Here is a 15,399-nt window from a genome sequence, read left to right as displayed (position 1 = left end):
CTCTTGTTTTGTATACCTTAAATTGTGCTGAATAAAGACATTCTTATTCTAACTGCGCAACTCGCTGGAATGCGACTCGCCCTCGCACTCACACCCACATCTCTCCGTATGAAATTCTGGAGTAACGATTTTTCCTAATTTACCTAAATTGTGCCATATTTGTTGTATTTGTGCTTTTGTAATTTCTTTCTCTTGTCTTGTCTTGAGTGGTATAAAATAAATTGTATTCTAAGTCCCGTCAACACGGGGCGGTAGGACTGAGGTCGATAATACCCATTTCCCCGGAAAAAAATCTAACTTTTCTAATTTTTTTTGTAAATGCATCTTAAATCAATAGTAAAATAAATAATGTCATTATATTGCCGTCAGTAATTTACTGATGTTAAGCCTCCTCAATCAAAATGTGTTCTGCTTCAAACGTTAAATATGTACACAGGCACCAACTGTCGGAGATATCGTTCGTGCTTAAAGCAGTGGCCACACTCACTGAGTCCATGAAGAAAGCGCCTCCGGGGAAGGTTGACGCGCTGGCGTGGCAGAAATTAATAGGTATCGTTTGTCTATTTCACTCAGTTTAGTTTAAGGTGAATATAGTTACCATATTTTTAGCATCATTTTGATGGGATACTAAAATCTCTAGTGAAAAACGGACTTTATAGGAAGCCTGTTTAAAATGTAGGCATGTACTCCAAAATCTATACTTTGAGTCACGATTTATCCTTAACACTATAAGTAGTCATTTCAATTCCTCAGCATTGTTGATTACTGACTGTCATGATAGTGCGTCCACACGCGAAATTTTGTATAACATACTCTGAGGCAATACTGGGTGGAGTGGAGTATCACACATGCATTATACGCTCGGCGTTTGAAATGTCCGAATCACCGGATGAATGAAAATGATTTCATCAATTTTTTCCGCCTTATTACATTGTCTAAAGAACGATTGTCGTCTCAGCTTTTTCTTAGTGTAAATGCAGCCTTATTACACTGTCTAAAGCAGTGGTTCTTAACCTTTAAGTCATGTGGGACCATCATAGCTGGGCACCGTTAATCAAATAGTTAACTTCGTTAATCGTTAAACCGTTAATAAAAAAATTAACTTCGTTAAACGTTAAAACGTTACATTTCGCAAGATTTAACGCAAGTTAACGTTAATCGTTAATCCGTTAACACGTCATGATAATAAAACGAAAAAAATAATTGTATGCAAGGTTCAAATAATTTCGAAAGCTTGTATCGCGCATGGAATTTATTCCTCTTTTATGTTTGCGCTACAAGCTTTCGAAATTATTTGAACCTTGCATAAGTACAATTATTTTTTTCGTTTTAGTACAACTGCATTTCAGAATAAAAGCTTGTTTTTAAAAAAGTTTAAAACACTTTTTAGTAGTATCTCAATCTCAGAGCCTTGGTTCAATTACATTACAATTTAGCACCAAAGTGCACGAAAAGACAAATCCAGCAAACCCAAACTCGATAAGTTTCCACCGTTTCGTTTAGGAATTCCTATGGCCACCTCCTGACGCCATCATCAGGACCCTGGACATCATCTAGTACTAAAGTGCTCGAAAAGACAAATCCAACGTACCCAAATTCGATGCGATGCCGCCGTTTCATTTAGGAGTTCCTATGGCTACCTCATGACTCCATCATCAGACCAGCTCAATGGTACCATAACATTGCATTGTCATCGTACTTACATAAGTACCTATACCAAATTCAGCTCAATCGGTTTAGGAAAACTGGTCTTAAATTCAGTTGCAAGAGTTGTCCCACACATACAAACAAGTGTCTGTGTGGCAGTGTGATCAGAGGTGGAATTGTATAAAGCAATCGGAATCGTTTGACAGTTCATAACGTACGATTAACGGCCGAATACTGAAACACCACTCAAATCTGTCACTCAGCTGACGGGCTCCTAAATTTAAGTATCCTTCAATTTTAAATGGTATTCTCAAACGCTACTCAACGGATTTCAAGCCGTGATCAGCTAAGCAGCTCTCAAATGTTTACATAATGGCAACATTTACCAAAAAAAATATGTTTTCATTTACACAAATGATAACTTTACGTCTTTTATCCATTACACGCAGCATCGTTTGATTATGTATTGTCTTTTATGGAAATATACTCAATCAACTTAACATAGAACAGTTTATTTTTAGTTTCTATTATATATAAATCTCGTTTTGTCATATAAAAAAATTAATGCTTGCATTTTTATTTAATTAAAAAAATAATTTTAAAGGTGATACTTTTTATTGCTGAAATCTATTAAGTGGCGATCGTGAACCGAAACGTAACCACAATTGACATTTATCATTGTTGACAGAGCATCAAATTGACAAATCAACAACTCTTGGAAATGCTGCTACTTATGCGATGTCCCCTTATTCCTCAGAAATAGGCATGTTTATGTATTGCGGTTTCATAGCAGCTATTTTGGTTGTTACTTCGTGCACTATACGACGCACAGTTGGTTGTTAGATGTGGAAGATATCACCTAGTACACGTTCATAACTTCCCGTTGCGTAGAACAGTAGGGTTATAATAAGTATTTGGTCCACTGGTTGTATGGCGTTTGGTGAGGGGTTTCAAAGAGCTTCCAAATTATGAATCCAGAAACAACACCGTTTCTTTAGAGACGCGGAACCTCGCTCGGAATTGCATGTCATTATAATAATATTTTTCAATAGCGTTCAGCCTTATTGCGTTCCTGCGATTATATCTAGGTATTTCCTCAAGGCTCGAAAGAAATGATAACGATGACACACATTATTTACACTATTTAGGTCGATTTAGGTATAAGAATAGGATTTAAGATACCGGGCAAGCACTCTCAAATTTAACAGCTGCTTAAGACGATTTGACAGTTGTTTGAGTAATGCCAGGCCTCCGTCACTCGCCTATGCCGGCCGAGATAATTACCTACAGCGCGCGACAACTTCAAGTTGCAAATCAGTCAGGGCCGCCACGCGCCTACTGTGAGCACACGCGTATTTCTATACACGCTCGGTCGATCATCGTCGCAATCAAGGTTTATTGTTCCAACAGCACTGTTATTCTTCTTTAATGGAAAATCGTAATATTTAGGAATAATAATTAACTGTAGTGATTTAAAAAATTAAAAAAAACTACACTTTTTAAATAATTTTGAAATACTTATGACAAAAAACTTTAGCAAAAAAAAATTTTAGCTAATAAAAACATTAACTTTACTTCACCGTGTCTATTTTCCGACACTACACCTTTTAAAACTGTTTGTCCAATTTCGAATTATCGCAACACTGAAGTTTATTAATAGGTAGTTTAGAGATGGTACGATTATACAAACACCACTAGATTAAAGTTTACCAATAGTAAATACAATAATTGCTTCTTAAAATTAAGTTTTTATTTATTTTACTTTGCTTATACAACCCTGACGCTTGAGCTGTGAGGTAAATCAATTCTGAACACAAAAAAATTGCGCTCTTGTGAGCGTAGTAGTAAGGTGCGATTTCGAATGCACCATGTGCGTTGGATATTTTGCATTATTATTATTACCGTTAAAATGTCGACATCTGATCCTACACAAAGGAGTGCAATTTCTGTTGCTACTATTATGTATTCTGTGGTAATGCTTAGCGTTGAATGGCGTTTCAGTATGCGAAAATTCATTTGAGTGGCGTTTAAGTGCAACTTAATTTGAGAGGTGCTTACAAATTGAGAACTGCTCAGATATTGTTTTGAGTATGCGAAATGTAAGTTTAGGAGCTGCTTAACTATTTGAGAAGCCGTCAAATATTTAAATAGCGTTTCAGTATTCGGCCGGTCAGTTAAACAAAGCGTTTGACAGAATAATCGTACGTTATGAACTGTCAAATGATTACGATTGCTTTACACCACAGACATGGATAGATGCAGCATGTGTCAAAAATTGTATGAAGCCGAGCGTGCCACTTTTTAAACGTCATTAGTGTCATTTTAGCGAATTTTAGTGATTGCCGCAACGTATAAGTAATCGTATCATCGTACTGCATTCGCATAGTCATCGAAAGATATCGTGATTCGAAAATTTATTAATTCCGATAATACTCATATTTTGTTAAATTTATAGCTAGTCTGACTGTGGATTAAAATAATTTTGTAGCGGTAAACGTTATTCTATATTATGAATTTTCTTATTAATTTGCAAATAATATTTTTTTGTTGTGCCCATGAAGCTACAGATAAAAATGGAGGTCACACTCCGAATACCTACTTGAAGCACAAACTAAGTATCACTATCTCGCTCTCTGTGGGCAGACTCGCTCTTTCTAAATAAACAAAAAATATAAAATTGCTCAAATTCAATGAAACCAATGTAAAATCTTTATTTCTTGACATAGGTATCATTAAAAATTATAAGTGTAATTACTGGTAAAACGTTTTAGGAAGAAATTACTGTAAAAAATGTGAAAAATGTTTACAATGATCCAATGTCGGAAATCACGAAATAAACACTTACGCGTGGAATCTTATGTCACTTCCAGGACACCACGTACTACCGCAACCACGCACTACAAAATTTTGCACCAATTCTTGTGATAAAACAATGATTATTTCCTGTAAACAATCTCAAACGAAATTAACTGCTTAATAAACAAAATAGTAAACAACCGCCATGATGGGCCGGATTGGGCCGATGTTGCCACATGGTACCGATTACCCAGGAATTGGGATTGTAATTCCCTGATTCGCCAACACATTAAGCCTAAATGGCCGACAAATTTGTGATTTTTTATTTAACTAGGTAATCTTAGTTTCAAATATTAATTTTTTATTTGTTTAACTTCTGATTTGGTTAGTGAATTGGCTATTTCGAAGAATTTACAAGGAGATTTAAATCAGAAGAGAGCAATACCACAGTTCACACTAAAAAGAGAGGTAGGGCCGCAGAGAGCGAGATAGATATAAGTAGGTATTTGACTCAAGTTTTTGTTCCAACTCTGCCCTCCATTTTTATCTTTAGCTTCATGGTTGTGCCTAATGTTTATGAAAGTAATGATCGTTATTCCATTATGTTAAATAGTACTACTAGTGATTCATACTTAATTCCATACTTTTAAATAAAAATGCGTAGTTTTGCCAATACGTTTTGTTTCATAAAGCTAAGTCAGGTACCTAGTTTTGAAGTTATTTCTAAACGACAAAATTCAGTGTGGTAAAAAACGTTCGGAGTAAAATGAAACACAAAAGCTTAAATATAACTTAAACATTGCGCATCTGAATAACAAAATTAGAATGTTATGTAATAATTATAAAAATTGTCACTTCGTAGTTTGTAATCAATCTGGAAAAACATTTGACATTTGTGAATCTATTAATTATGTTATTGACTCTATTGACTATAATGATATGTACATCAGTCCTGGACAAGTAAGAAAACTGATATGTCGTAATAAACCAAACAAAACTAACGAAAAAATAGCTCTTAAGTACCCTAGAGGCACAATTCCCTACTACTTCGCACGTGAACACACTCAAATTACAGGCCCTGCGGGTGAGGACTCTATAAAAAATCATATTAATACCACAACTATAGAGAAAAGAGGCACTATTCCGTATTATTTTTCTAAAGTAAATAAAAAACAGACATTTTTTCGAGCCTAATAAATTACTGACTTATTTTAAAATTCTTCATCAAAATATTGCCAGTGTCTTATCTAAACAAGAAATTATAGAAATGACATTAGAAGAACTAAAAGAAGGTTCCGAAGAACCAGATGTACTCTGTTTCACGGAAACTTTCTTAAAATCTGGCCATGAGGATTATATAAAGTTCAATAATTATGAGATAGCAAGTAGCTTTTGCAGAAATAAAAGTAGGGGTGGATCTTGTATCTTCGTAAAAAAGGGCTTGATATTTAAAGAATTAACATTCCTTAAAAATCATGCATCTCAGAACCTATTTGAAATATGTGGTTTAGACATTCCTTCTATAAAATCGGCCATAATATGTATTTATAGAACTCCGTCTTCAGATCCGACTCTCTTCATAAAAAAACTAGAGTCTCTACTATTCGAAATGTTTAAAAAGAACAAGTTCAAAGGTAATGTGATTATAGTAGGTGATTTTAACATTAACATATTAAAACAAAATTCAATTACCAAATACTTTCAAGATGTATTATATAACTATAACCTAACAAATCATATCAATGTTCCTACACGGAAATCTTCGTGTATAGATCTTATTTTAAGTAACATAGTTAAAGCAAACGCTTCAGTACTGCCTCTGCACCTCTCGGACCATAATACAGCACAAATGATAAGCTTTCCCATTAAGTGTAAACAATTAAAACCGGCCTTTCATTACATTTATGTGAGAGACTACAGTCCTGAAAATATGAGTAAATTTGAAAAGTGTCTAGCTAGTCTCTCTTGGTCAAATGTATATGCAGAGACAGACTTTAACAAAGCTTTTAGTGAGTTCCACGAATTGTTTTGCCTACTTTATAAATTATGTTTTCCAAAAGTTAAAAAAAAGGTAAACAATATTAACAAAACGAGACATAATTGGATTAGTAATGGCCTTCGAGTTAGTTGCAAGAGAAAAAGATACTTACGTTACCAACATTACAAATATAAATCAAATTTAAGCAAAAATAAATACAAAATATACTCTAACATCCTACAAAAATGTATAACTAAATCAAGAAAGAATGCTAACATTAAATATATAAATAACAGCAATAATAAATGTAGAGCATCGTGGACTATAATTAAAAATGAAATAGGCAATAACATGAATCTAAATAGTATTGACAATATAAAAATAGATAATGTTATTATAACGGACCCTACAGACATTGCAAATGCATTTAATGGACATTTCATTAATTTGACTTCGAATATAAATAATAAACGTAATGTGTTAATTAATAACAAAAATAAACAAAGTAACTCAATATTTTTGAAACCTATGACACGTAAGGAAATTAAAAGTATAGTTATGTCCTTAAAAGGTACACAATCAGTGGGCTATGACGAAATTACTACAAAAATATTGAAAACTTGCATTGAAAAAATTATAGCAGTTGTGACTCATCTGGTAAACTTCTCATTTGAATCGGGAATTTTTCCAGAGGTGTTAAAATTATCTATCGTAAAGCCACTTCATAAAAAGGGGTGTAAAGAATGTGTTGACAATTATCGCCCGATCACCTTGATTTCAGTTTGGTCTAAATTATTTGAAAAGTGTATGCATGATAGACTCACAAACTTCATAACCAAATACAATTTAATCAACAGTGAACAGTACGGCTTTCAAAAATTGAAATCAACTTCTACAGCAATTTTTTCGCTAATGCATCATGTTTTAAATAGTGTGAATGACGATAAGTTGACTACTGCACTGTTTCTTGATTTGTCGAAAGCATTCGACCATATCTCCCATGAGAAACTACTTACCAAAATTCATGAAGTTGGCATTAGGGGGCCTGCGTACACATGGCTTGCATCATACTTATTAAACCGCAAACAGAAAGTAGTCATTAGCGGATTAACCAAAAATAAAGATCTTTTATTTTACTCGTCTGACGAAAGACAAAACAAGAGTGGAGTCCCACAAGGGAGTGTATTGGGACCCACCCTATTCTTATTATACATAAATAATTTATCTGACGTAACAAATCATAAATGTATTCTATTTGCTGATGACATTACAATAATTATAACCACTGACAAAAAAATTAATACAATTAAGGACCACGAAATTGACATAAACAATACTTTACATAATACTATCCAATGGCTTGACAACAATAATTTGACAATTAATCTGAATAAAACTAATTACATACAATTTAATCAATCCAAACACTTACAATATAATTTTAATTTAAATATAAATGTTGGAAATGTAGCAATCAAGAAGGCATCCGAAACAAAATTTTTAGGTATAACAATCGACCAAGACATTAATTGGAAGACACATGTAGATGATCTCTGTATAAGAATCAATCGGTTTGTATATGCATTGAAACAAGTTAGGAAAGTGACTAATATATCAACAGCACTAGTGTCTTACCATGCCTATGTTGAATCGATTCTGCGCTACGGCCTCATAGCGTGGGGAAATAGTACAGATTTTAATAGAGCCTTCATCGCGCAAAAAAAATGTATTAGAGCTATAGCTGGGATACCATCCGACAAATCGTGTAGACCCTTATTTCTAGAGTTTGGTTTGTTACCATTACCGTCTTTGTATATCTTAGAAATATGTACTTTTGTCAAGAAACATTTTACGTTGTTCAAAAGAGTCTGCGATATAAATTTGCGAACCCGTAGAGACCCAGATAGACTTGTTCTGGAAGTCATACCTAGATCTGAGAAATATAACCGAAATTGTGTAGCAATGTGTGTTAGAATATATAATAAAATACCAAAAAGTATAAAAACATTAAATTCTAGCCAATTTTCAAATAAACTGCGTGGATGGCTTAAAAGTAAAAACTATTATAGTGTCACAGAGTTCCTTAATGACCGAGAGTTTTGAATATACAGTGTGTCCGGGCATGTAGTGATCAAACTTTATGGGCCAAATCTAGGGATAATTTCATCGATAAAAATACTTCAAATTTGGGGCTTGACCCATTTATCGCAAAATTACAAGGATTTAAGTTTTTAATTTTTAGTTTACACCTCTTCCTTCAAAAACAAGTGAAAGCGTGGGTAGCTTAACATTAATAAGCAAATATTTTATATCATGCGATAGCCAATAAAATTATCTATTAGCAGAAGTAGAAAACAGATACAAGTTTCATACATTTTAAGGGAGTAAGAATGGATTTAATTAGAAAAAAACATGACTTTTTTCACTTCTTTTTCAGTTATTTTCCAACATAAGAAAAACCGGGTCGTTAAGGTATGTTTTATTTGCATTGTATTATTAGTATTTGAGCTATTCTACAAAACGAACGTAAATTTATTAGTCTACGTCTATTAGTTTCGACGTAATTGTTGAACAAAGATACCCCTTCCCAGCGGTTTCCATAGTAATCGGAATAGGTTGTGTGATTCTTTCAGGCAGTGCATTTTCGCATGTCGCGTGCGCTATGGAAACCGCTGGGAAGGGGTATCTTTGTTCAACAATTACGTCGAAACTAATTGACGTAGACTAATAAATTTACATTCGTTTTGTAGAATAGCTCAAATACTAATAATACAATGCAAATAAAACATACCTTAACGACCTGGTTTTTCTTGTGTTGGAAAATAACTGAAAAAGAAGTGAAAAAAGTCATGTTTTTTTCTGATTAAATCCATTCTTACTCCCTTAAAATGTATGAAACTTGTATCTGTTTTCTACTTCTGCTAATAGATAATTTTATTGGCTATCGCATGATATAAAATTTTTGCTTATTAGTGTTAAGCTACCCACGCTTTCACTTGTTTTGGAAGGAAGAGGTGAAAACTAAAAATTAAAAACTGAAATCCTCGTAATTTTGCGAGAAATGGGTCAAGCCCCAAATTTGAAGTATTTTCATCGATAAAATTGTCCATAGATTACGCCCTTAAAGTTTGATCACTACAAACCCGGACACACTGTATAATGATTATGTAACAATATTTAGCACTAATGTATGTACCTTTAACATGACTGGGTTTTTTGGCCCAAAATTAATATTTGCATGCTTCGTGTAAGCAAAACATGACTGAACATTTTTCTGTGTAACATCTGTATATACCGTGTTTTAAGCAAATAAATGTATTCTTATTCTTATTCTTATTCTTATTCTTAAAGATTTTTCTTCATAATTATATTATAAGTGCAAAGAATAAGTATTGTGCATTAGATGAGCCCTATAAAATAATCAAAACAATTAAAAAGGTTTGAATAAAATTGTTCTTCCGCCGTCATTTATAAAAAAGGTAATGGCAAAATTATAGAAATTAATTTTTTAGCGTTAAGAGTCGCATCTCAAACTAATTTGAAAATTATAAATAACTTGAAAAAATGGGTTCAATTCCCGCCTTAGGCAGTTCGATTTTTTCAAGTTATTTATAATTTTAAAATTATAGAACTTCCTTAGGCAGATGCCTCTACTCTGTCTATTTGAAAAAGTCTGGCACTAGGGGTTTCCCGGGGGCCGGATACAAAACCAAAAACATCTTTATTTTCCTCTTTAAATAGGTAAATTAATTCTTACAAATAGTCAAATCTCATTATTTTTTTCATCCTACCAGCGTTTCAATACAAAAACTTGTCTGGTGTATGAATACACGGATCAGTGTGTGTCATAATGTTATGAGTAAGTACGGTTCCTTGGGATCGGTATGAGTGCACCACATACAGGGACCATGGTTTTAACTCTTAAGAGTACATCGCCGGATATGTATTAAAAATTTGTTACTTGTGCTGTTAATTATAATTCTCAATCCGTAAATCATTTCTTCTTTCTACCGTGTTCGTACTACTGTCCTCGTAAAATCATCGTAACCGATTGTTGTAATCGGATTACATGAACATCACTCGACCATGTATGTCCATTTGGACATATCGGAATGGCACGCTTTGACGATCAACTTGCTGTATCTACTCTAATCCATATCTGTGCTTTACACAATTCCACCTCTGGTTACAAAAACTGTTGTTTTGGGTTCTGGAAGTTCTGGAAGCCCGAACGTACTTGTCAGAACGCGTTTTTCAGCGTGCCTGCTATTTCTTTTTGGTAAATAGTAGGTACTGGATTAACGATTAACGGACTTAGGATTATTTAACGGAAGTTAACGAGTCCGTTAACATTTTTTAAAGCTAACTTAAAAGTTAATCCGTTAATAGAAATGTTAACTTCGTTAATTAACGATTAACGGATTAACGAGTTAATGCCCAGCTATGGGGACCATTATACCAAATTTCTGTCTTGTCAGGGACCACTTTTTTTTTCAAAATCCTATGAAAGGGGAGATCGATTTCTTGCCCACTGTGTGCCGTTTGCGTTGTGTTGACTCGACTCATCACGTCACATCACTTGTTTATTACGATGACTTCGTGGACCACTTGGAATGCCTCCAGGGACCACCGGTTAAGAACCACTGGTCTAAAGGCACGATTATCGTCCGTCCACTAATGCTTCTGTTCTCCACCAGGACTGTACCCATCCCTAGTGCGTCTAGCAGCGAGCGCGCGCGCCGTGGGAGCGGGCGCCGCCCTGAGGGCCGCCCTGCTGCAGTTCGCCGCCCTACTGCAGCCGCCCTAGCGCCGCGTGCTCTACACCATACACATATAGAGCACGCGCCTCTAACGCCCCGGTGAGTCCCCACCATACCATCCTCAACATACGCCCCGGTGAGTCCCCACGCGCGCACCCTCTATTACAGAAAGAGTATTTAGTACTTCTTACATAAAATAAAAATTCAAACTATTGTTCACAGGATAGTCAGAGTTATGACATGACATCGGCAGAGCGTTATGAGGTTGCTGTCTATGTGACAGAATATTATATTAAATACTAAATAATAAATATTATTACCACTAGAGGAATATGAAACTACTAAACACATATTGCGCTGTCACTGGACGCTGTCTACAATGCTTTATTATTGTTTTACGTTGAATTCGATGCTATTTTTGTCCTCAAGGCTGAAAAACAGGATAAAATATACGCTCAAAACGGCAGCCTATAGAAATAAGTCCTATTAACATGACTCAAATGTTCCCAATTCAACGTAATTTAAATATTGTATTACCAAAAAGTTTATTTATGAAAATGTGATTGATAGTTTTATGTTTCCCTGGTGCAAGTAGATCATGATCATTGACATAAACAGTATAATTTTTAAAGCATACTTTTCAAATATTTATGACTGTGGGGTCATACTGTTATTCTATAAAATACCCACCAATGTAAAGTGATCATATTTATCTTTTATTTACCTTTTATTTAGTTATATTGTTTATGTGAAAGATCAAATATATTATATACAAGTCAACGCTAGCTAAACTCATTCCTTTTTATAGAAAAAACATAGATTATTGATTTTTTATTTGTATATAGAAGCGGTAATTTCTTTTTTACTAAGTAGCTATTCTATAGCCCGACCAGGAACATAAAAACCCTCGCCATGTTGCGGAAAACTAATGGTACTAATTTCTTTTAATGGCAACAGTAACTGAAAACTTCATTGACATGTCACCTTGCATGTCAGTCTATTGCTGTCAAAGTGTAAACAAACTTTATTTTAAATGTGCGCAATTGATTTTGTGAATTAAATTGCTAAAATCTTTTTATAGTCGTGAAAGAAAAGTGGTTCGCAATGTGTTAAAGTATTTGTCGAAGAGAAATACTAAGGGTTCGGACAATATTTTCATTGAATAATGTTTCCGACAAAGGTTGTCAAATTGATTGACATGTTTATCGTATAGTACAGTCCACTATGAAAATTAGCTGTGGTTTGTTTCAACTACCTATTTTAAAGTTTTTTGTCACTTTCTAAGTGTTGAATTTTATGGAATTGGGAAAGAAGTACCGAGTTTGAAGCGTTCATGAGCAGACATTGCAGTTGAATATTCAAGTTCTGAATTTGATTATTATTGATGAATAATAAAATAAATCCTACTAGCTCGATTGATGGTTTCATTTAATTTATTTAAACCAGGTTACCTATAATAATATTTTTTCGTTAATTTATGAAAATAACAAATTAGCCCGTAATCCTGAATCCTGATACATAAAGTTAGCCTATTAATTTAACACAGGTACGACTGTACTCAGTGTTGCACTATCAAATGCAATTGACGCGCCTCTATGCCAGGGTTTTTATGTTCCTGGTCAGGCTATAAATAAGAAATCTCATATCTGAATGGCTTGAAAACTCTAAACAGACTTGACTACGTATTATTTTGTATAATTATTGGTCTTGGATGAGTTGTGTGATAACATTGTTTCAAATTGCTGCTCCAAATCATTAAAAATACAATGTAATACCAATTTGGCCTTAACCATAGCTCGATTAATTCAAAGCATAATAGCTGTATCTTCTCAGCCTAATAAAGTTGCTACTAAATAGGTATTTATAATAAGACTTTCTAATTAAAATTGTGCAGACACACTAGAACTGAAGATGGTAATAGTAATTTGAGTAAAAAACAGATGTGACCTACAGTAGAACCCTGCAAAACCCCCTTAAATTTTAAGCAAATAAAAGCTAAAATTTGCTTCAATCCATATAATAAACTTGTAGAAATTCCAAGTATCACTTGACTTTATAAATACCTAATTTACTTCAAAATCCATCTTCACTTTTATAGTTGTCTGTTGCATACCGAGATTAATAGCTCCACGAAAACTAAATTCACAAATAGTCGCGCCAATTTCAATAATAAATAAAATTAGTTATAATAAGATATTGAAATAACGAATTTGAATGCATTAGCGTGTTTGACAAATAAAGAGTAGGTAGAATATAAAATTTAGCGTTGCAAAGGCGTAGCGGTTTTGTATCGAACAGAGTGAGTGCTAGTAGACGTCGTTACCGGTAATTTTATAAATGTTTTGCAATAACTTTGAATAAGATTTTTCTTACATAAATATAAATGTGCTTTGTGAATACTCGGAAGAAATAGAATTGGTTCATTTGTGGGCTAACATTAAGTGTTTTATTAAAGATTTTTATTAAAGTATCTTCGAATTATTTGTTAAAGTGCAGGCTACACTTATCCTTTACATTAGAAACTCAAATCGTATCAAATAACTTATTTTTCCGAGTCACAGCTATTTACAAAGCATTTTTATATTCTTAGCTTATCATAAAATAGTTACAGATAATTTTATTGAATATTAAACGCATTACAGAAATGTGCAATGTTTATAGTAGCCATAATTTAGCTTTACTTATTTTTGATCCCTGATAAAAACTAGCTTTTGGATAACTTTTATTTTCTCTGTGGTGGTCAAACATTTTATACTTTTGCAGTTTATATTTGTCAGGGATCAATCAAGATAAATACTTTAATATATTAATTATTGTAAGCTTCCATTTGTATTGAAAACTACGTTTTTCTATTTGTTTAGCGACTAAATACGACATTAATCACAATGTAATATAATTACAAGTTAACAGTGTGTAATATTTCCAATTTATTTGTTAACATTCATGTACTGGAGATCCAATACAAATTTGTACAATCTTCCACAAAAGGAATGTTAACCGAAAAAGTAAGATATTATATATTTTTCTTGTTACAATATTATTATTGTTTAAATATACGTAAATTTCTTTAAAACCCTGTTCAACATTCACACAACTGAATCGTTTGTTTAATTGTAAATATTTTAATTATATTGTTATTTAAATGAAGTGTTTGGTAATAAATTAAATAATTCATAAAGATATTTATAAATAAAATTGAAATTAATTGGAAATAAGTTATAGCTAAAAGTCAATAAATTCTTTGCAGAGCAAAATATAATCATGCTGTATGCGTTCCATGAGTTTTATTTTACAATAAAAATAAATCATAATGGTTTTGGCGAAACAAAGGAACTGTTAATATATTTTAAGTAATATAATTTGAAAAAGTCTCAAGTTAGTTATTTAAAAATTTAATTTGAGATACGACTCTTATCGTTAAAAAATCTTAATAATCTATCAAAGCAACTCAATTGTGTATTTAATTAAATTAATGAATTTTAGTTTTGTAAAAATAAAGTGCTGATTGTGTGGATGTTGTCAGCCTAAAATTATGGGGAATCCACTCTTCTATTTTAGGCAGCAATTTGTGGCTTTCGCCGATTTTCCCCGACAAAAATCTGACTGTATTATATTTGAAGTTGTGTTGTTGATGAATAAATAAAGATTTGTATCATAACGACTGGTTTTAATGATTTCTCTAACATTAAAGGTGTTTAAAGATCTACTCGAGCTCGTCGTTTGGTAATTATTTATTTGCGCTTCATTGAGTGAAGTTATTTATCGTGTTGATAAGAGAAACTCGACAGCAGTTTTATTATTTATAAAAAATTCTGGCCAATGGTTTTGCATTAAGTCAAGCCGCCAAGCTTATTTCTTTCTTTCCACGATTTTAAAGCCCCTGCGCCTGCATACGATAAAGTTGGAACACAGTGTACACAAGTATAAAAATTACCTTTCTTCTAATTTTATTTCGTTCCATATCTACGAGGCGGAATGCTGTTTCATTATAAGATTTCTCATATGCGTGTACGTAGCTGGAAGCTCTATTTTCTACACCCTGTATAGATTGATACCTACTAAATAAAAACATTGGCCTGTTCCTAGCGAATGAACGGCCTCTGGAGTTCACTGGACCGAGAATATTGAACTAATAAAATCTGTGGTATCGACGCCGAGTTAGCGAGACATGCGCTGTTAAATTTAACGTTCAGTTCAGCGACCTGCGGGCTGCTGCTG

The 15,399-nt window shown here is 33.3% G+C and overlaps 1 protein-coding gene across 1 annotated transcript in view; it reads left to right on the top strand.

Moving 5' to 3' along the window:
* LOC135084062 (protein MON2 homolog) overlaps nucleotides 1-14,839 on the top strand; it is a 77,442-nt gene extending 62,603 nt beyond the window's left edge. The window contains exons 38-40 of the mRNA XM_063978805.1: nucleotides 437-549; nucleotides 11,119-11,280; nucleotides 11,404-14,839. Coding sequence (XP_063834875.1) covers nucleotides 437-549; nucleotides 11,119-11,228 — 223 coding nt within the window. The 3' untranslated portion in view covers nucleotides 11,229-11,280; nucleotides 11,404-14,839. The remainder of the gene's footprint in view (nucleotides 1-436; nucleotides 550-11,118; nucleotides 11,281-11,403) is intronic.
* Nucleotides 14,840-15,399: the final 560 nt, after the last annotated feature.

This window comes from Ostrinia nubilalis, chromosome 25, assembly GCF_963855985.1.
Source record: "Ostrinia nubilalis chromosome 25, ilOstNubi1.1, whole genome shotgun sequence".
Classification (NCBI taxonomy): domain Eukaryota; kingdom Metazoa; phylum Arthropoda; class Insecta; order Lepidoptera; family Crambidae; genus Ostrinia; species Ostrinia nubilalis.
The sequence above is the reverse complement of the archived record's forward strand: the minus strand, read 5'-3'. Positions and strand labels throughout refer to the sequence as shown.